This window comes from Pan paniscus, chromosome 9, assembly GCF_029289425.2.
Source record: "Pan paniscus chromosome 9, NHGRI_mPanPan1-v2.0_pri, whole genome shotgun sequence".
Classification (NCBI taxonomy): domain Eukaryota; kingdom Metazoa; phylum Chordata; class Mammalia; order Primates; family Hominidae; genus Pan; species Pan paniscus.
The window spans coordinates 55523170-55544803 of NC_073258.2; the positions used below are offsets into that span (position 1 = coordinate 55523170).

The following is a 21634-nucleotide window of genomic DNA, read 5'->3' on the forward strand; positions in this document are numbered from 1 at the left end:
TTGGCTGTGGGTTTGTCATAAAGTGCTCTTATTATTTTGAGATGCATTCCATCTATACCTAGTTTAACGAGAGTTTTTAGCATGAAGCACTGTTGAATTTTGTTGAAGGTCTTTTTTGCATCTATTGAGACAATCATGTGGTTTTTGTGAGTGGTTCTGTTTATGTGATGGACTACGTTTATTGCTTTGTGTATGTTGAGCCAGCCTTGCATCCCAGGGATGAAGCCCACTTGGTCATGGTGGATAAGCTTTTTGATGTGCTGCTGGATTCAGTTTGCCAGTATTTTATTGAGGATTTTCATGTCAATGTTCATCAGAGATATTGGTGTAAAATTCTCTTTTTTGGTTGTGTCTCTGCCAGGCTTTGGTATCAGGATGATGCTGGCCCTATAAAATGAGTTACAGAGGATTCCCTCTTTTTCTGTTGGTTGGAACATTTTCAGAAGGAATGGTACCAGCTCCTCTTTGTACCTCTGATAGAATTTGGCTGTGAATCTATCCAGTCCTGGACTCTTTTTGGTTGGTAGGCTATTAATTATTGCCTCAATTTTGGAGCCTGTTATTGGTCTATTGACCTATTCAGAGATTTAATTTATTCCTGGTTTATTCTTGGGAGGATGAATGTATCCAGGAATTCATCCATTTCTTTTAGATTTTCTAGTTTATTTGTGTAGAGGTGTTTATAGTATTCTCTGATGGTAGTTTGTATTTCTGTGGGATCGATGGTGATATCCCCTTTATCATTTTTTATTGCATCTATTTGATTCTTCTCTCTTTTCTTCTTTATTAGTCTGGCTAGCAGTCTTTCAACTTTGTTGATCTTTTCAAAAAACCAGCTCCTGGATTCATTGATTTTTTGAAGTGTTTTTTTGTGTTTCTATCTCCTTCAGTTCTGCTCTGATCTTAGATATTTCTTGCCTTCTGCTAGCTTTTGAATGTGTTTGCTCTTGCTTCTCTAGTTCTTTTAATTGTTATGTTCGGCTGTCAATTTTAGATCTTTCCTGCTTTACCTTGTGGGCATTTAGTGCTATAAAATTCTCTCTACAGACCACTTTTAATGTGTCCCAGAGACTCTGGTACATTGTTTTTTTTCTCATTGGTTTCAAAGAACATCTTTATTTCTGCCTTCATTTCGTTATATACCCAGCAGTCATTCAGGAGCAGGTTGTTCAGTTTCCATGTAGTTGTGCAGTTTTGAGTGAGTTTCTTAATGCTGACTTCTAATTTGATTGCACTTGGTCTGAGAGAGAGTTTGGTCTGATTTCTATTCTTTTACATTTGTTGAGGAGTGCTTTACTTCCAACTATGTGGTCAATTTTGGAATAAGTGTGATGTGGTGCTGATAAGAATGTATATTCTGTTGATTTGGGGTGGAGAGTTCTGTAGGTGTCTATTAGGTCTGCCTGGTGCAGAGCTGAGTTCAAGTCCTGGATATCCTTGTTAGCCTTCTGTCTCGTTGATCTGTCTAATGTTGATAGTGGGGTGTTAAATTCTCCCATTATTATTGTGTGGGAGTCTAAGTCTCTTTTTAGGTCTCTAAGAACTTGCTTTATGAATCTGGATGCTCCTGTATTGGGTGCATGTATATTTAGGATAGTTAGCTCTTCTTGTTGAATTGATCCCTTTACCATTATGTAATGGCTTTGTTTCTCTTGATCTTTGTTGGTTTAAAGTCTGTTTTATCAGAGACTAGGATTGCAACCCCTGCTTTTTTTATTTGTTTTCCATTTGCTTGGAATGTCTTCCTCCATCCCTTTATTTTTAGCCTGTTTGTGTCTCTTCATGTGCAATGGGTCTCATGAACACAGCACACTGATGGGCCTTGACTTTTTATCCAATTTCCCAGTCTGTGTCTTTGAATTGGAGTATTTAACCCATTTACATTTAAGGTTAATATTGTTATGTGTGAATTTGCTCCCGTCATTATGATGTTAGCTGGTTGTTTTACTCGTTAGTTGATGCGGTTTCTTCCTAGCATTGATGGTCTTTACAATTTGGCATGTTTTTGCAGTGGCTGGTACCGATTGTTCCTTTCCATGTTTAGTGCTTCCTTCAGGAGCTCTTGTAAGGGAGGCCTTGTCATGAAAAATATCTGTCAGCATTTTCTTGTCTGTGAAGTATTTTATTTCTCCTTCACTTATGAAGCTTAGTTTGGCTGGATATGAATTTCTGTGTTGAAATTCTTTTCTTTAAGAATGTTGAATATTGGTCCCCATTCTCTTCTGGCTTATAGAGTTTCTGCCAAGAGATCTGCTGTGAGTCTGATTGGCTTCCTTTTTTGGATAACCCGAACTTTCTCTCTGGCTTCCCTTAAATTTTTTCCTTCACTTCAACCTTGGTGAATCTGACAATTATGTGTCTTATAGTTGCTCTTCTCGAGGAGTATCTTTTTGGTGTTCTCTGTATTTCCTGAATCTGAATGTTGGCCTGCCTTGGTAGGTTGATGAAGTTCTCCTGGATAATATCCTGCAGAGTGTTTTCCAACTTGTTTCTGTTCTCCCCATCACTTTCATCTACACCAATCAAACATAGATTTGGTCTTTTCACATAGTCCCTTATTTATTGGAGGCCTTGTTCTTTTCTTTTTACTCTTTTTTTCTCTAAACGTCTCTTCTCACTTCATTTCATTAATTTGATCTTCAATCACTGATAGCCTTTCTTCCTCTTGATCGCATTGGCTTTTGAAGCTTGTGCATGCATCACGTAGAACTCGTTCTGTGGTTTTCACCTCCATCAGGTCATTTAAGGTCTTCTCTACACTGTTTATTCCCGTTAGCCATTCATTTAATCTTTTTTCAAGGTTTTTACCTTCCGTGCTGTGGGTTCAAACATCCTCCTTTAGCTCAGAGGAATTTGTTATAACTGTCCTTCTGAAGCCCTCTTCTGTCAGCTCATCAAAGTCATTCTCCATCCAGCTATATGCCATTGCTGGAGAGGAGGTGCAATCCTTTGGAGGAGAAGAGGTGCTCTGGTTTTTAGAATTTTCAGCTTTTCTGCTCTGGTTTCTCTCCATCTTTGTGGTTTTATCTTTGGTCTTTGATGTTGATGACCTACAGATGGAGTTTTTGTGTGAATGTCCTTTTTGTTGATGTTGATGGTATTCCTTTCTGTTTGTTAGTTTTCCATGTAAGTCAGGCCTCTCAACTACAGGTCTGTTGGAGTTTCCTGGAGGTCCACTCCAGACCCTGTTTGTGTAGATATCACCAGCAGAGGATGAGGAACAGCAAATATTGCAGAACAGCAAATATTGCTGCCTGATCCTTCCTCTGGAAGCTTCATCCCAGAAGGGTACCCAGCTGTATGAGGTGTCAGTCAGCCCCTACTGGGTGGTGTCTCCCAGTTAGGCTACACAGGAGTCAGAGACCCACTTGAGGAGGCAGTCTGTCTATTCTCAGAGCTCAAACACCATGCTGGGAGAAGCACTGCTCTCTTCAGAGCTGTCAGAAAGGGACATTTAAGTTTGCATGAGTTTCTGCTTCCTTTTTTTCAGCTACGCCTTATTCCCAGAGATGCAATCTACAGTGGCAATAGGCCTTGATGAGATATGGTGGGCTCTGCCCAGTTTGAGCTTCCTCAGTCATTTTGTTTACCTACTCAAGCCTCAGCAATGGCAGATGCCCCTTCCCCAGCCAGGGTGCCACCTTGCAGTTCAATCTCAGAGTGCTGCACTGGCAGTGAGAAAGGCTCCGTGGGTGTGGGACCTGCTGAACCAGGTGCGGGATATAATCTCTTGGTGTGCTGTTTATGAAGACCATTGGAAAAGTGCAGTATTTGGGCAGGAGTGTCCCGATTTTCCAGGTACCTCAGGTGGAAATGTAGAAATTACCCGTCTTCTGCATTGATCATGCTCACATCTCACAAATCTTGATATGTTTTAGTTAGTGTTGAGTTCCAAATATTTGCTTATTTCTATTATAAGTTTTACTCGGATTCATAAGTTATCAAAAATTTATTACCAAGTTTCCAAATATTTGAAGATTTTGCTAGATATATAAGCTACTTATACCCATATAAAATGTACTCTACAACTTAGGCTCAAAACTCTATGTACTTGTTATGTCTCAATTTCTGTAGGTCAGGGAACTAAGGCTGGCTTAGCAGATTCTAGTGCTTCAGGGTCTTTTACAAATCTGTATTCATCATCTGGCGGGGGCTAGGGTTTCATATGAAGGCTTGACTCAGGAAGGATCCAGTTACTAGCTGGTTGTTGGCAGGACTCAGTTTCTCAATAGCAATGAAAAAACTTTTGAGTGTCATTCTACTTAACATCCCACAGCATTTGAAATTGTTTTATATATTTTACTACTGGACATTGTTAACTTCTGAATATATTGTTATGAATTTTCTTTGAACAATTTTTATAAAACAACTAAAAAGAGAAAGAAAGAGAATCTCTGTTTAATCCCTATGTATTATATCTACTTTCTGAATTCTTTTCTATAAATTATAATTTTTATATAATATTGTGTTTTTCAGCCTGAGGAACTTTTTTTTTGCATTTTTCATAATACAGGTCTGATGGCTATTACATTTCTCATCTCTCAAGTACTGAGCTCATTACTGAATTGCATATGGCAGGTTGAGACCACATTTAGCTCTCCCCTAACACAAAATAGGTAAAAGATTGACAGTGAAAGGAAATTCCAGCAATTAGCTAGTATAAGGGGTGTTGGAAAAGTTGGAAGTTCAATTTCTGCCCTAGTAGAGTGATATAGTAAATTTTCAGCTTTCTGTTGAAACTCAAGAAAGTCCATGTCTCAGCATTACTGTCAACATCCCAGAATTAAGGATTATACAATAACACTTTTTGACATCCTTTATCAATAGGGCTACTCTTTTTCTTTCTTTATCTTTTATCATCTTCACCCTTTTATAGTTATAATTTGTTTTTATGTGGTTGTATCAACAGAAGCATTTACTGCCTTGTATCTTTCCTACAAATAGTAAAATTCTCAAACAGAGCATTAAATAACTTCAATGTAGTTCTCCCTTTCTAGTGAGAAGGGGTTCATCGTCCTTTCCTAGCATTAGCTGACTTCACATCACATATGAGAGAAACTGGAGTTTTATTCTCTGGAGAAGGATAACGTCATGTGTAAAGAATGAGTGTCCATTCTAGGTGTTATCACCCATTTGTGTCCTCCTTTTACATCTGATATGATTTTTCCTTTAAACTATTACCTATTTAATTCCAATTCATCTTTTGAAAAAGCCATTATATTGTGGTTTGTAAGGGGTATAATATGTCAATTTGGGGTACTTTTGTATTTGTTTGTTTTGAAACAGAATCTCACTCTGTCATCTAGTCTGGAATGCAGTAGTATGATCCTGGCACACTGCAACCTCTGCCTCCCAGGTTCAAGGTATTCTCCTGCCTCAGCCTCCCGAGTAACTGGGATTATAAGCATGTATGACCACACCCAGCTAATTTTTGTATTTTTAGTAGAGGCAGGTTTTCACCATGTTGGTCAGGCTGGTCTCAAACTGCTGACCTCAGGTGATCTGCCCAACTTGGCCTCCCAAAGTGCTGTCAATTACAGGTGTGAGCCACTTCTACCGGCCTATGTGATGTACTTCTTAGCTCATTTATGTCCACTGGCCATGAGAAAATTTGTGCTTTGATTCATTGAGCTTTGGAGATCAAATTGGTAGTCCATGTATTGTTTCAATATCCAGATGGTGTTTTCATTTGTGGCTTGGATTACAGGCTAAGTGAATCTCAAAGTGTCATTAGAAGTCTAATCATGGTAAATCCATTTGACATCAATAAGAGCTATGGCTATTGGTCCTTTGTAATAATCCTAAAATCTCTGTTGGTTCTTGGCACTAGCAAGAACTCTTTAATCCTATTTAAACAGTAGTTCTGCTATTGTTTTTTAAAATTTATTATTATCATACTTTGTGTTTTAGGGTACATGTGCACAACATGCAGGTTTGTTACATATGTATACATGTGCCATGTTGGTGTGCTGCACCCAGCAACTCGTCATTTAACGTTAGGTATATCTCCTAATGCTATAGCTCTCCCATCCCCCCACCCCACAACAGTCCCCGGTGTGTGATGTTCCCCTTCCTGTGTCCATGTGTTCTCATTGTTCAATTCCCACCTATCAGTGAGAACATGCGGTGTTTGGTTTTTTGTCCTCACGATAGTTTGCTGAGAATGATGGTTTCCAGCTTTATCTATGTTCCTACAAAGGACATGAACTCATCATTTTTTATGGCTGCATAGTATTCCATGGTGTATACGTGCCACGTTTTCTTTATCCAGTCTATTGTTGTTCAACATTTAGGTTGGTTCCAAGTCTTTGCTATTGTGAATAGTGCTGCAATAAACATACGTGTGCATGTGTCCTTATAGCAGCAAGATTTATAATCCTTTGGGTACATACCCAGTAATGTGATGGCTGGGTCAAATGGTATTTCTAGTTCTAGATCCCTGAGGAATTGCCACACTGACTTCCACAAGAGTTGAACTAGTTTACAGTCCCACAAACAGTGTAAAAGTGTTCCTGTTTCTCCACAACCTCTCCAGCACCTGTTGTTTCCTGACTTTTTAATGATTGCCATTGTAACTGGTGTGAGATGCTATCTCATTGTGGTTTTGATTTGCATTTCTCTGATGGCCAGTGATGTTGAGCATTTCTTCATGTGTTTTTTGGCTGCAAAAATTTCTTCTTTTGAGAAGTGTCTGTTCATATCCTTCACCCACTTTTTGGTGGGGTTGTTTGTTTTTTTCTTGGGAATTTGTTTGAGTTCACTGTAGATTCTGGATATTAGCCCTTTGTCAGATGAGTAGGTTGGAAAAATGTTCTCCCATTCTGTAGGTTGCCTGTTCACTCTGATGGTAGTTTCTTTTGCTGTGTAGAAGCTCTTTAGTTTAATTAGATACCATTTGTCAATTTTGGCTTTTGTTGCCATTGCTTTTCGTGTTCTAGACATGAAGTCCTTGCCCATGCCTATGTCCTGAGTGATATTGCCTAGGTTTTCTTCTAGGGTTTTGATGGTTTTAGGTCTAACGTGTAAGCCTTTAATCCATCTTGAATTAATTTTTGTATAAGGTGTAAGGGAGGGATCCAGTTTCAGCTTTCTCCATATGGCTAGCCAGTTTCCCCAGCATCATTTATTCAATAGGGAATCGTTTCCACATTTCTTGTTTTTGTCAGGTTTGTCAAAGATCAGATGGTTGTAGATATGTGGCATTATTTCTGAGTTCTGGCCAGGGCAATCAGACAGGAGAAGGAAATAAAGGGTATTCAATTAGGAAAAGAGGAAGTCAAATTGTCCCTGTTTGCAGATGACATGATTGTATAGCTAGAAAACCCCTTCGTCTCAGCCCAAAATCTCCTTAAGCTGATAAGCAATTTCAGCAAAGTCTCAGGATACAAAATCAATATGCAAAAATCACAAACATTCTTATACACCAATAACAGACAAACAGAGAGACAAATCATGACTGAAATCCCGTTCACAATTGCTTCAAAGAGAATAAAATACCTAGGAATCCAACTTACAAGGGATGTGAAGGACCTCTTCAAGGAGAACTACAAACCACTGCTCAATGAAGTAAAAGAAGATACAAACTAATGGAAGAACATTCCATGCTCATGGGTAGGAAGAATCAATATCATGAAAATGGCCATAATGCCCAACGTAATTTAGAGATTCAATGCCATCCCCATCAAGCTACCAATGACTTTCTTCACAGAATTGGAAAAAAAGCTATTTTAAAGTTCATGTGGAACCAAAAAAGAGCCCACATTGCCAAGTCAATCCTAAGCCAAAAGAACAAAGCTGGAGGCATCACGCTACCTGACTTCAAACTATACTACAAGGCTACAGTAACCAAAAGAGCATGGCACTGGTACCAAAACAGCATGGTACTGGTACCAAAACAGAGATATAGACCGATGCAACAGAACGGAGCCCTTGGTTTAATTCATCTTCTGTACTTTTTTTTGTTTCAATTTCAGTTAGCTCTGCTTTGATCTTGGTTATTTATTAATTCTGCTGGTTTTTGGTTTGGTTTGTTCTTGTTTCTCTAGTTTCTTGAGGTGTGACCTTAGATTGTCAATTTGTGCTCTTTCAGTTTTTTCAGTGTAGGCATTTAGGGTGAAAAACTTTCCTCTTACCACTGCCTTTGCTTTATCCCAGGGGTTTTGATATATTCTGTCATTATTGTTGTTCAGTTCAAAGAATTTTTAAATTTCCATCTTGATTTTGTTTTTGTGGCAATGCTCATTCAGGAGCACGTTTTTAAATTATAATGCATTTGCATGGTTTCAAAGGCTCCTTTTTGTGTTGATTTCCAGTTTTGTTCCACTGTGATCTGAGAGTGCTTGATATAATTTCAGTTTCCTTAAATTTATCAAGTCTCATTTTATGGTCTATCTTATGGTCTGTCTTGGAGAAAGTTCTGTGTGCTGTTGAATCGAATGTGTCTTCTGTGGTTGTTGGATGAAATGTTCTGTATATATCTGCTAATCCCATTTGTTCCCAGGTATAGTTTACATTCATTGCTTCTTTGTAGACTTTCTGTTGATGACCTGTCCAGTGCTGTCATTGGAATATTCAAATCTCCCACTATTATTGTGTTGCTGCCTATGTCATTTCTTAGGTCTATTAGTAATTGTTTTATAAATTTGGGAGTTCCAGTGTTAGGTGCACATATATTTAGGATTGTGATATTTTCCTGTTGGACAAGGTGTTTTACCATTATATAATGTCCTGCTTTGTCTCTTTTATCTGCTGTTGCTTTAAAGTTTGTTTGTCTGATATAAGCATAGCTACCCCTGCTTGCTTTCTTTTGGTGCCCATTTGCATGAAATGCCTTTTTCCACATCTTTACTTTTATTTTATGTGAGTCCTTATGTGTTAAGTGAGTCTCCTGTAGGCAGCAGATGGTTGGTGAGTTCTTATCCATTCGGCAGTTCTGTATCTTTTAAGTGAAGCATTTAGACCAGTTACATTCAATGTTAATATTGAAATGACAGTACCATCACATTCATTGTGCTCTTTGTTGCCTGTGTACTTTGGTTCTTTTGTTTTTGCTTTTTAACGTATTTTTGTTTTACAGGTCCTGTGTGATTTATGCTTTAAAGAGTTTCTGTTTTTTTGGTGTTTCCAGGTTTGTTCCAGGATTTCAAGCTCCTTTTAGCAGTTCTTGTAGTGGTGGCTTGGTAATGGCAAACTCTTTCAGGATTCGTTTGGCTGAAAAAGACTGTCTTTCCTTGATACATGATGCTTAGTTTTTCTGGATACATAATTTTTGGTCGATAATTGTTTTGTTTGGGGAGGCTGAAGATAGAGCGCCAATCCCTTCCACTTTGTGGGGTTTCTGCTGAGAAATCTGCTCTTAATCTGATAGGTTTTTCTGTATAGGTTACCTGGAGCTTCTGTCTCACAGCTCTTAAGATTCTTTCCTTTGTCTTAACTTTGGATAACCTGGTGACAATGTGCTTAGGCCAAGACCTCCTTGTAAGATGAATTTCCTGGTGTTCTTTGTGCTTCTTGTACTTGGATGTCTAGGTCTCTAGCAAGGCTGGGGAAGTTTTCCTCTATTATTTTCCCAAATATGTTTCCCAAGCTTTTAGAATTTTCTTCTTCCTCAGGAACACTGATTATTATTTTGTTTGGCCATTTAATGAAGTTCAAGACTTCTTGGGGTCTTTGCTCATATTTTCTTATTCATTTTTCTTTGTCTCAGTTGGATTAGGTTAATTCAAACACCTTGTCTTCGAGCTTTGAATTTCTTTCTTCTACTTGTTAAATTCTATTTCTGAGTGTTTCTAGAGCATTTTACGTTTTTAACAGTGTGTCCAAAGTTTCCTGAATTTTTGAATGTTTTTTTCTTTAAGCTATATATTTCTTTGAATATTTCTCCATTCACTTCTTGTATCCCATTTTGGATTTCCTTGCATTGGGCTTCACCTTCCTCTGGTCCCTCCCTAATTTGCTTAATAACTAACCTCCTGAATTCTTTGTCAGGAAAATAAGGGATGTCTTCTTGGTTTGGATTCATTGCTGGTGAACTAGTGTGATTTTTTGGGGGTGTTGAAGATCCTTGTTTTGTCATATTACCAGGGTTGGTTTTCTGGTTCCTTCTCATTGGTGTAGGCTCTGTCAGATGGAAGGTCTAGGGCTGGAGGCCGTCATTCAGATTTTTTTTTGTCCCACGAGGTGTTCCCTTGATGTAGTATTTTTCAGGTTTTCCTGTGGATGTTGCTTCTTGTGAGCCAATCTACAGTAATTATTGTCTCTCATCTGGGTGTAGCCACCCAGAGAGTCTACCTTGTTCTGGGCTTGCACTGAGGTTGTCTGCAGAGTTGTGTGAATGAACCATCTATGGATCTCTCAGCCATGGATACCAGCGCCTGTTCCAGTGGAGGTGGCGGAGGGTGCAATGGACTCCAAGGGCTCCTTAGATTTGGTGGTTTAATGCTCTATTTTTGTGCTTGTTGGCCTCTGCCAGGAGGTGGCACTTTCCAGAAAGCATCAGCTGTAGTATTGTGGAAAGGGAAAGGCTGTGGGTGAGGCCCTAGAACTCCCAAGATTATATGCCCTTTTTCTTCCGCTAACAGTGTGGATAGGGAAGGACCATCATTTGGGGGTGGGGCTAGGCATGTCTGAGCTCAGACTCTCCTTTGGTGGGTCTGGCTGTGGCTGCTGTGGGGGATGGGTGTGATATTCTGAGGTCATTGGTTTGTGTACCTAGGAAGATTATGGGTGCCTCTGCTGAGTCCTGCAGGATGTCAGGGAAGTGTGGGAAAGTGAGCAGTCAAGGGCCTCACCCAGTTCCCATGCAAACAGAAGGACTGGTCTCACTCACACTGTGTCCCCCATAGTAATCTGAGTCTGTTTCTAGGTGGAGGGCAAATAGGTCTTGAAAACTTGCCCAAGGCTTTCTGTTTCGCAGCTGTGGAAAAAAAGGGATTTAGTTCTTCCCTGACCTGTGAAGTCTGCAAACCAGATTTGAGCCCTCCCCTGAGTTCTGGCCAGGAGGTTTCTCATCCCATTCAAATAGATACGAAGTTCAGCTTGAGAAGTCCTTCTCTCTGGGGAGTTTCACTGCCTGCTCCTCTGGCCACCCTTCTGATGGATCCCTGTGGTGCCAGACAGGAATGGGCTGCTTGGGGATCCAGTGAGCCCCCAGGGCCTTTCTGCTGTTTCCTCTACCCCTGTATTTTTCTTGGCTTGGCTCTCTAACTTGACTCAGCTCCAGGTAAAGTCAGGAATTTCTCCTGCAAACCGACCTTCAGCTTCTCTAGTGCAGGTGTGTGTTCGGGAGAGGAGGGTCTCCGTTTCCCACTTCTGCAATTATGGCACTCAGAGTATTTGAGGTGTCTCCTGGGTCCTGCAGGAGCAGTCTGCTTCTTTCAGAGGGTTTGTGGGTCCTCTCAGGATGACTGGTGTGTTGTTGTAGTCATTCTGGAGCTAAAATTCACAGTGCAAGCCTCCGTAAGCTGCTCTTTCCAGAGCTGCAATCTAGTCCTGCCTCCCATCCACCATGATCCCTGAAATCCTCAGTCTTAAAAATACCTGGGAGTACATAACATGCTGATATAATTTGGCTTTGCCTGTGCCCAAATCTCATATTGAATTGTAATCCCCAGTATCCCCATGTGTTGTGGAAGGAACTAGGTGGAGGGTATTTGAATTATGAGGTGGTTTCCCCCATGTTGTTCTCTTGATCATGAGTGAGTTCTCATGAGATCTGATGGTTTCATAAGTGTCTGTCATTTCTCTTGCTGTCGCTTCTTCTCCCTCCTGCATCATCTGATCTAACAAACACTTTTGTGTCATTCTGAAAAGTGGGAAGAATTAGTGGTTATTTGAATTCAGCTAGAAGGGACATACAGAATTTTGGTTTATTTTCATATTAGTTGTCCATCTTGGAGTTGTAATTTAATCCATGGTGTCTTTGATCATATCTGATAGTTCTTCAGAATTATACGTTTGTGCATCTTTTACCACTTACCAGTAAGGGAGCACAGTGCTTACAGACATAGTCTTTAAATTTTAGAAGTGATACAGATTACATTTGGGGTGGATGAATTTCATCCATTTATTAGGTAAGTTGAAAATGACCAACTTTTAGTGGAGCCCAGTACATGATAAACTCATTAGCTGGTTCAGATCTGTATTTATGGGACTCTGTATCTAACACTGTTATGACACAGAAGATCCAATATTTAACTAAACATATGATGAGATGAACGTGTTCAATGGAGCCAATGGTAAGCCAAGTCACGGAAATAACAATGGAAGCCCTTAAGCATTGCTCCCTTGTTGGAAAATACAAATTTCTTTATTCTAGAAACACTTACTGAATTGATGTTGGAATACAATTAAGTAACTGAATTAATGGACTATAGATCATTATGGTTATATCTGACATAGATTCAGGCCTTGATCAAAAGCCTTTACTCTGATCTAAAACTGCAGAACTATGATTACCTGCTTTTTCAAGAATCAGAATGTCAACTTCTGTTCTTAGGCTGCCTGCCTCTGAGCCTCAGGACTTCTTGGGCATGGAATTTCTAACAGGAAAGGTAAAGCCCTTCTTTTTGGGAATATGCTTAGGGAAGAGAACCTGGGACTGGTTCCCCCTTCATTCCGGCTTAAATATTACTTGCCTTACCTCAGTATTTCATAATGTGAAACTCATAATTTTTGTTCAATTTATTAAAAAATTTTTCTTTTCACATTATAGGCTTTTCACATTACTTGGCATTTAGCTACTCTTCCTTGGTGATGCCCAAATCTTTTCCCTCTAGGGAGTTTCTAAGGGGAAAAAAAGATGTTCAGAGAGTTTACTTCATTTGAATTTATTCCAAATAATGAAATTAAATAACCTATAATGACCTTACACTCTCTTTTATTTAAAATACGATGATGCAAAAGTCATAGATTGTGTCCACACACATAAATGGAAATATTATTTTCCTGATAGAATAACCCAAGAGATATCTGAAGAGTTAAATTTCTGCCCAAGGTAGAGCATGTCTTCATTTGGTATCTAGTCCTTTAGGTGTGGTGTTTTCTTGTCATATCCTCCATGTTGTGTAAAAATTTGTTAAAGTTCTCAATTTACTGGGCTGAGGTGGGGAGATATAAAGACATGATTTTAATTAGGAAAGAAGTAGACTTAGGGGTATGCTATTGAAATGATATCTGAATGACCAAAAAACTGAAGAGTTTGGCTTCTGCCTGTGAGAAAGTTCTGTCATTGTTTTTTCCATAAAGTTAAATTTCAGCGTTGTCCTTGTTAGGTACAAAGCTTAATAGCTGGGCACATGAACGTTATCATAAATCCTCAATCACAGTAAAGTACTTATGGTTACTTCACCATAATTGAGGAAAATTTCATGTAACAAATTTTAGTGTTGGTATATTTTTGTTCACTTGTGTCACAAAATAAGGGTCTTGTCCAGGTTAATTTTCATTAATTAGGTCAATTTTTACATAGTCATGCAGTGATAATATTTTTGGTTTTTTATGAAGAAATTTTCCAGCAGGTGAGATTATTTAACTACCTTTGTGTATTATGTTTAAGCCTCTTTATATTTTGGTCATCTGCTTTGGATATTTCCATACTTCTGTAACAACTGAGATAATGAGAAGCCTGTGTGGAATTGTGGAAACTGTAGCCATTAGAAACTAGTTCTATAACCCTGGATCAGTCATTCATATTTACGTGTTCTGTGATCACAAATAGGTGCATGAGGTGTCTACATTAACACTCAGTGAAAGAAGCATTGCTTTTCTGGATTACAGTGTGAGTATTTGAAACCAGTGACAGGAGATATTCATTGAAAATTCTTCTGATATGAGGAAATGTAGCTAATATCTTAAATACCATATGATATTGTTGAAGGAATTCAATTGGGAAAGTTAGCCAGGAAACATGAAAACTTTTTGGAACATATAATGTATATTTGGTTTTAATATATAGCCTAATTTATTTTTCTTTTCTATTTGTTAAATTAAAAAAACATGTTCCATACTACATGCTTAATAAACCAATAGATTTATAATTATAATCTTAATTTTTGAGATGTTGTATTTTACATGATATACTAATAAAAGTGTACAATTACTTTCAGATATATTTGATTAGGGAGTTTAAAATTGCAGATCATGTCAAGTGTGTTAGAGTGTGAAGGAACCAATGCCTGTTATGTTCTGGAAGCATAATATGGGCTTTTACTTACGAATCTAAAAAATCCCAGCAAACATACTAGTAGATAAATATGCTGAGGAAAGTATCTAGTCTACTGTCATTTAAATAGATTTATAAAACTATGATTGTGAAATATAATATTACAGAGGTTTTCTGTTATTATGGGATTTTATCTTTTGAAAATATCATGTTCTTAGGAAACTATGTTAAATCATGTTTTTCTAGAAAAACTTAGCAGTTTACATTGAAAGTCTTGTAATCCTATCTTTCAGTTTCTAAAGTATTCCGTTTGTATTTACTTAAACTATAGAGGACGGCTTACTCACCCTATTTTTTACAAGTAAACATTTAAATTGCCAAAGGATTATCCTGTTGAAATCTAGTTTTCATGATGGAAGAGGGAAAAGGCACTAAACCTTGCAGCAAGTAAGGTTTGAAAAAAATAGCAGAATTGGCTATAGACTACATTATTCCCTTGTGTTCTTCAGCAGTTGCCTCTCTGTCAGTCTATAGCTTCAACAATGACAGAACTCTGGAATCAGCTGGAAATGGTAACATGGGGCATGTGGAATGTTCATCACAGCTGACTTCTAGAGACAGCCCAAACTCTCTCTGCACACCTCCTCTTCCACTACCAGATCTATGTAAATGGAACCATCCTGTCTACATTTGAGGTTTAGTAATTCTGCTGCTTTCCTCAGCAGTGAATAATCAGAAAGTCTGGGTTTGTATCTCTACTTGTCCCATTGTTCTCTGTAATTGGTTTGTCCTTAACCGTCAGTACTAGAGACTTAAGAGTAAGAATGCGTGTTTCTCTTTTCTTTTCTTTTACTAGTATCTGGTTTGTTTTTGTTATATCTACCCCAAAAAGCCTCCTGAGTCACCCCACAGACCGACAGGAGGTTGCACTTCCAGCATTTTCTCACTAAAAGGAATCTTTCTGAAGAGAATTTTAAAAGAATAATAATCTCACTTAATTACTTAATTGTCCCATTAACCTTCTTATTGCTTGTGGATACTCATTTGTTAACTACAATTTCTCTGTTTTCTTATTTTAGCCTTCTTTTCATTCCCTGAGCTCTCTCTGATGGTGGGTCCAACTTTTTACTATAATTCTGCTTGCTTTTCACTAAGATACATTCCATCACAGGTAAAATTACTACTCACATAATTAAATCGTTATTTTCCAAGACATAGAGTTTTATTGTTTGGCCACAACAGGCTTTCCTGAATTATACGTATCTTATCCTTTTTTTTTCCTGGACAATGTCTATAAATCTTTTCAAGTTGACAGAGATCTGCATAATTTGTTCTGATTCTGTGTGCACAGTGAAGCATTCAAAAACAGTAATAATAGCTATCATTTATTGAGTCCTTCCCAGGTGCCAGCCAGTGTTCTAGGCACTTTACTTTGTTTTAATAAAACAACAACTCTAATAGGTAAGGGTTGTTGGAATCCTCATTTTAAAAATGATGCAAGTAAGGGATAGAGAGCTTTAGTAAATGGCCCAAACTCTCATAAAAAATGGTGAACTTGAGGTTGTAGCTGAAGCAATGTGGTTCCAGTGTCCACATTATTCACCACATGCTACACTTTCTCTCCAAAGATGTCTTGGATCTTAAATAGGTACATGCTGAATGAGACACGTATAGTCACTATTTATTCACTGTAATCATGAAACCCCATGTCCCACTGACTACCATTTTTCATGTAAATGTCATGAGCTTGGAAATTTTTATTTAATTATAAATTTATGAAAAATGAAAAACAAATTGTCAGCAGAATATCATAAAAGAGAGGTGCATGATATTTCTGTAGATAATTGACTAGAAAGGATTCTGAATTTCTCGTATTTAATCCCATTGTTTTCCAGTGAGCAAACTGAGACAGACTTGTAAATGCATTCAGAATCAAATCCGTGCCTTCTTACACTGAACTTGGAATTTCTCTTAGAGTATGATTCTTTTTGAAATCTTGTAACTAAGATTACATTTTTGAGTACTCTTGGTATCTAAATTGTGTTATGAATAAAACCATGTCCCTCTTTCTACAGTGTCTATTTTCTTCTATCTCACTAACTAGCTCCTCCCAAGAATTCAGAAAAAAGTACTAACTGCTTATTCAGTAGTTAGTGACAGTCATGAGTTAGTTCACTTGAGTTCAAAATTAATTGCTGAAAATTAGGATATTGTATATATGTGTTGTAAAAATTTGTGTACAGGCAAGGATAAAATGGACAGAATCACAGATCCTTATAAAGAGAACAGAGAGTCACATCAAGTAATTGCTACAGGGAACAATATGATAAATAATGTCATAGCATTTATACAGTTCAGAGTCTTGTCTTTTGACATTTAATGAAAGACTAATGAACATCCTTTGAGGCATGAAGGAATGAAGTTCTAACAGTAGAAGGTCAGAGTACTGAGTGAGATATTCCAGAAGAGATTATTCTTGGTGCTATACAGATTATATTACAAAGATACCACAAGTACAAACACAAAGGACTAAATCTATGTCAATCTATTTATTTAGAGTTTATTACCACCACCAGAGAGTAAGTTTCTTGAGATGAAGGACCCATTGCCTATTCATCACAGCTGACTTCCATGCCAAGAAAATGTTTTAAATAAGAAATTATGAAATGTACAAATGGCTGTTGGGAGTTTAACTCTTCTTCTATATAGAATATTCACTAAAACTTAGAGGTAGAAACCTTTACCTGTGCACTGAAACTAAAATATTTGAGGAGAAATAGAATCCTCAGGGCAAGATGGGCTCTTTGGGTGAGGAACTCAATAGAGACTTACTACATATTTATTATGTGTAAATCACTATTCAGGATACAACAATGAAGATGTGCCCTGCGACACAATGGATGTAATCATATTCCTGGTCACTATTTCATTACAGGTCCTGTTTCCCTGAGCTCTCACCTCTGATACAAGCCTTAAAGAAGAGTAAATGAGACAGAATAACAATATTACAGAATTTGTCTTCCTGGGCTTTTCTCAGGATCCTGGTGTGCAAAAAGCATTATTTGTCATGTTTTTACTCACATACTTGGTGACAGTGGTGGGGAACCTGCCCATTGTGGTGGATATTATTGCCAGCCCTTCCTTGGGTTCCCCAATGTATTTCATCCTTGCCTGCCTGTCATTTATAGATGCTGCATATTCCACTACCATTTCTCCCAAGTTAATTGTAGGCTTATTCTGTGATAAAAAGACTATTTCCTTCCAAGGTTGCATGGGCCAGCTATTTATAGACCATTTCTTTGGTGGCGCTGAGGTCTTCCTTCTGGTGGTGATGGCCTGTGATCGCTATGTGGCCATCTGTAAGCCACTGCACTATTTGACCGTCATGAATTGACAGGTTTGCTTCCTTCTGTTGGTGGTGGCCATGATTGGAGGTTTTGTACATTCTGCATTTCAAATTGTTGTGTACAGTCTCCCTTTCCGTGGTCCCAATGTCATTGTTCATTTCAGTTTTCACATGTACCCATTACTGGAACTGGCGTGCACTGACACCTACTTTATAGGCCTCACTGTTGTTGTCAATAGTGGAGCAATCTGTATGGTCATTTTCAACCTTCTGTTAATCTCCTATGGAATCATCCTAAACTCCCTTAAAACTTACAGTCAGGAAAAGAGGGGTAAAGACTTGTCTGCCTGCAGCTCCTGCAGTACCGTGGTTGTCCTCTTTTTTGTACCCTGTATTTTCATATATGTTAGACCTGTTTCAAACTTTCCTACTGAAAAGTTCATGACTGTGTTTTATACCATTATCACACACATGCTGAGTCCTACGTTGAGAAATTCAGAGATGAGAAATGCTATAGAAAAACTCTTGGGTAAAAAGTTAACTATATTTATTATAGGAGTGTCCGTCCTCATGTAGGTAAGGAGGTATGTAGTCAAGGTCTTCCCACTGAAGTTTTCAGGTTTCTAAGGGCAAGTCAAGGATCCCAAAGAAAGAAGACAGGATTTGGATGCTCCTAGCTCAATTACAAAGTCATCCCATCATGAAATCTGATTGAAGTTTAAGATCTCAACTTCTACATCGAGACTGAGTGTGGATGGGGCTCCTCGGGGGCAGGTTTTATTGTGCACATTTTAAATTATGGCTTTTACTATTTACAGATCTTTGAGACAGGGTATTTCCTCCACATTCTCAGCACACAATGGAGAAAGGGAGGAATAGGTAATAAAATGGATGCCCCTGTTCAGAAGGAAAGGCTGTGGTGCTTCCCTTAGTGTAAGTTTTTAAAGATTTTGTGGAATATACAAGGACCATACTCAAAAATATCTTTGAAACTGGTCCATCTCAGACTTGGGCTGAAACACTATATGCAGTCATATAACACTTTAAGAATCTTACAATTATGATTCTCTAGTTTAAGGTACTTATGAGACACACTGTTAAATTTTTCTGTAGTCTTTCTAAGTGTCATAACATCAATAACTTTAAAATGACATTTATTTTTATTACCTTTATTAGGTTTAGAGGACTTAGCTCTTGCAGAGAGTGGAAAGGGGAACAAGTTTTATGTTTGAAACCAACAATTTCTTGTTCTTTTATGTTTCTTGTAAATTATGTCGAATATGTAATGGTTAATCTTTTCATTAGTGTTCTTTATTTATTTATTTATTTTTTATTATACTTTAGGTTTTAGGGTACATGTACACAATGTGCATGTTTGGTACATATGTATACATGCACCATTGGTGTGCTGCACCCATTAACTCGTCATTCAACATTAGGTATATCCCTAATGGTATCCCTCCCCCCTCCCTCCAACCCACAACGGTCCCCGGTGTGTGATGTTCCCCTTCCTGTGTCCATGTGTTCTCATTGTTCAATTCCCACCTATGAGTGAGACAGTGTGGTGTTTGGTTTTTCGTCCTTGCAATAGTTTGCTGAGAATGATGGTTTCCAGCTTCATCCATGTCCCTACAAAGGACATGAACTCATCCTTTTTTATGGCTGCATAGTATTCCATGGTGTATACGTGCTACATTTTCTTAATCCAGTCTATCATTGTTGGACATTTGGCTTGGTTCCAAGTCTTTGCTATTGTGAATAGTGCCACAATAAACATACGTGTGCATGTGTCTTCATAGCAGCATGATTTATAATCCTTTGGGTATATACCCAGTAATGGGATGGCTGAGTCAAATGGTATTTCTAGTTCTAGATCCCTGAGGAATCGCCACACTGACTTCCACAAGGGTTGAACTAGTTTACAGTCCCACAAACAGTGTAAAAGTGTTCCTATTTCTCCACAACCTCTCCAGCACCTGTTGTTTCCTGACTTTTTAATGATTGCCATTCTAACTGATGTGAGATGGTATCTCATTGTGGTTTTGATTTGCATTTCTCTGATGGCCAGTGATGATGAGCATTTTCTCACGTGTCTTTGGCTGCATAAATGTCTTCTTTTGAAAAGTGTCTATTCATATCCTTTGCCCGCTTTTTGGTGGGGTTGTTTGTTTTTTTCTTGTAAATTTGTCTGAGTTCATTGTAGTTTCTGGATATTAGCCCTTTGTCAGATGAGTAGGTTGGAAAAATGTTCTCCCATTCTGTAGGTTGCCTGTTCATTCTGATAGTAGTTTCCTTTGCTGTGCAGAAGCTCTTTAGTTTAATTAGATCCCATTTGTCAATTTTGGCTTTTGTTGCCATTGCTTTTCGTGTTTTAGACATGAAGTCCTTGCCCATGCCTATGTCCTGAGTGATATCGCCTAGGTTTTCTTCTAGGGTTTTGATGGTTTTAGGTCTAACATGTAATTCTTTAATCCATCTTGAATTAATTTTTGTATAAGGTGTAAGGAAGGGATCCAGTTTCAGCTTTCTCCATATGGCTAGCCAGTTTTCCCAGCACAATTTATTAAATAGGGAATCCTTTCCCCATTTCTTGTTTTTGTCAGGTTTGTCAAAGATCAGATTGTTGTAGATATGTAGCATTATTTCTGAGGGCTCTGTTCTGTTCCATTGGTCTACATCTATGTTTTGGTACCAGTACTGTGCTGTTTTGGTTACTGTAGACTTGTAGTACAGTTTGAAGTCAGGTAGCGTGATTCTTCCAACTTTGATCTTTTGGCTTAGGATTGACTTGGCAATGTGGGCTCTTTTTTGGTTCCATGTGAACTTTAAAGTAGTTTTTTCCAATTCTGTGAAGATAGTCATTGGTAGCTTGATGAGGATGGCACTGAATGTATAAATTACCTTGGGCACTATGGCCATTTTCACGATATTGATTCTTCCTACCCATGAGATTGGAGTGTTCTTCCATTTGTTTGTTTACTCTTTTATTTCATTGAGTAGTGGTTGGTAGTTCTCCTTGAAGAGGTCCTTCACATCCCTTGTAAGTTGGATTTCTAGGTATTTTATTCTCTTTGAAGCAATTGTGAATGGGAGTTCATTCATGATTTGTCTCTCTGTTTGTCTGTTATTGGTGTATAAGAATGCTTGTGATTTTTGCACATTGATTTTGTATCCTGAGACTTTGCTGAAGTTGCCTATCATCTTAAGGAGGTTTTGGGCTGAGACAATGGGGTTTTCTAGATATACAATCATGTCATCTGCGACAGGGAAAATTTGACTTCCTCTTTTCCTAACTGAATACACTTTATTTCTTTTTCCTGCCTATTGCCCTGGCCAGAACTTCCAACACTATGTTGAATAGGAGTGGTGAGAGAGGGAATCCCTGTCTTGTCCAGTTTTCAAAGGGAACGCTTCCAGGTTTTGCCCATTCAATATGATATTGTCTGTGGGATTGTCATAGATAGTTTTTATTATTTTGAGATATGTCCCATCAATACTTAATTTATCCAGAATTTTTTGCATGAAGGGTAGTTGAATTTTGACAAAAGCCTTTTCTGCATCTATTGAGATAATCATATGGTGTTTTTCCTTGGTTCTGTTTATATGCTGGATTACATTTATTAATTTGTGTATGTTGAACCAGCCTTGCATCCCAGGGATGAAGCCCACTTGATCTTGTTGGATAAGCTTTTTGATGTGCTGCTGGATTCGGTTTGCCAGTATTTTATTGAGGATTTTTGCATCAATGTTCATCAGGGATATTGGCCTAAAATTCTCTTTTTTGATTGTGTCTCTGCCAGGCTTTGGTATCAGGATGATGCTGGCCTCATAAAATGAGTTAGGGAGGATTCTCTCTTTTTCTGTTGATTGGAATAGTTTCAGAAGGAATGGTACCAGCTCCTCCCTGTATCTCTGGTAGATTTCGGCTGTGAATCCGTCTTTTCCTGGACTTTTTTTGGTTGTTAAGCTATTGATTATTGCCTCTATTTCAGAGCCTGTTATTGGTCTATTCAGAGATTCATCTTCTTCCTGGTTTAGTCTTGGGAGGGTGTATGTGCCCAGGAATTTGTCCATTTCTCCTAGATTTTCTAGTTTATTTGCGTAGAGGTGTTTATAGTATTGTCTAA

General features: G+C 38.2%; 1 protein-coding gene across 1 annotated transcript; it reads left to right on the forward strand.

The window, feature by feature from the left end:
• The first annotated feature begins 17147 nt into the window (after window positions 1-17147).
• Window positions 17148-18083, forward strand: LOC100990936 (olfactory receptor 4A5). The gene is given in 1 exon segment (XM_003815164.5): window positions 17148-18083. A coding segment is annotated over 1 exon segment (936 nt).
• Window positions 18084-21634: the final 3551 nt, after the last annotated feature.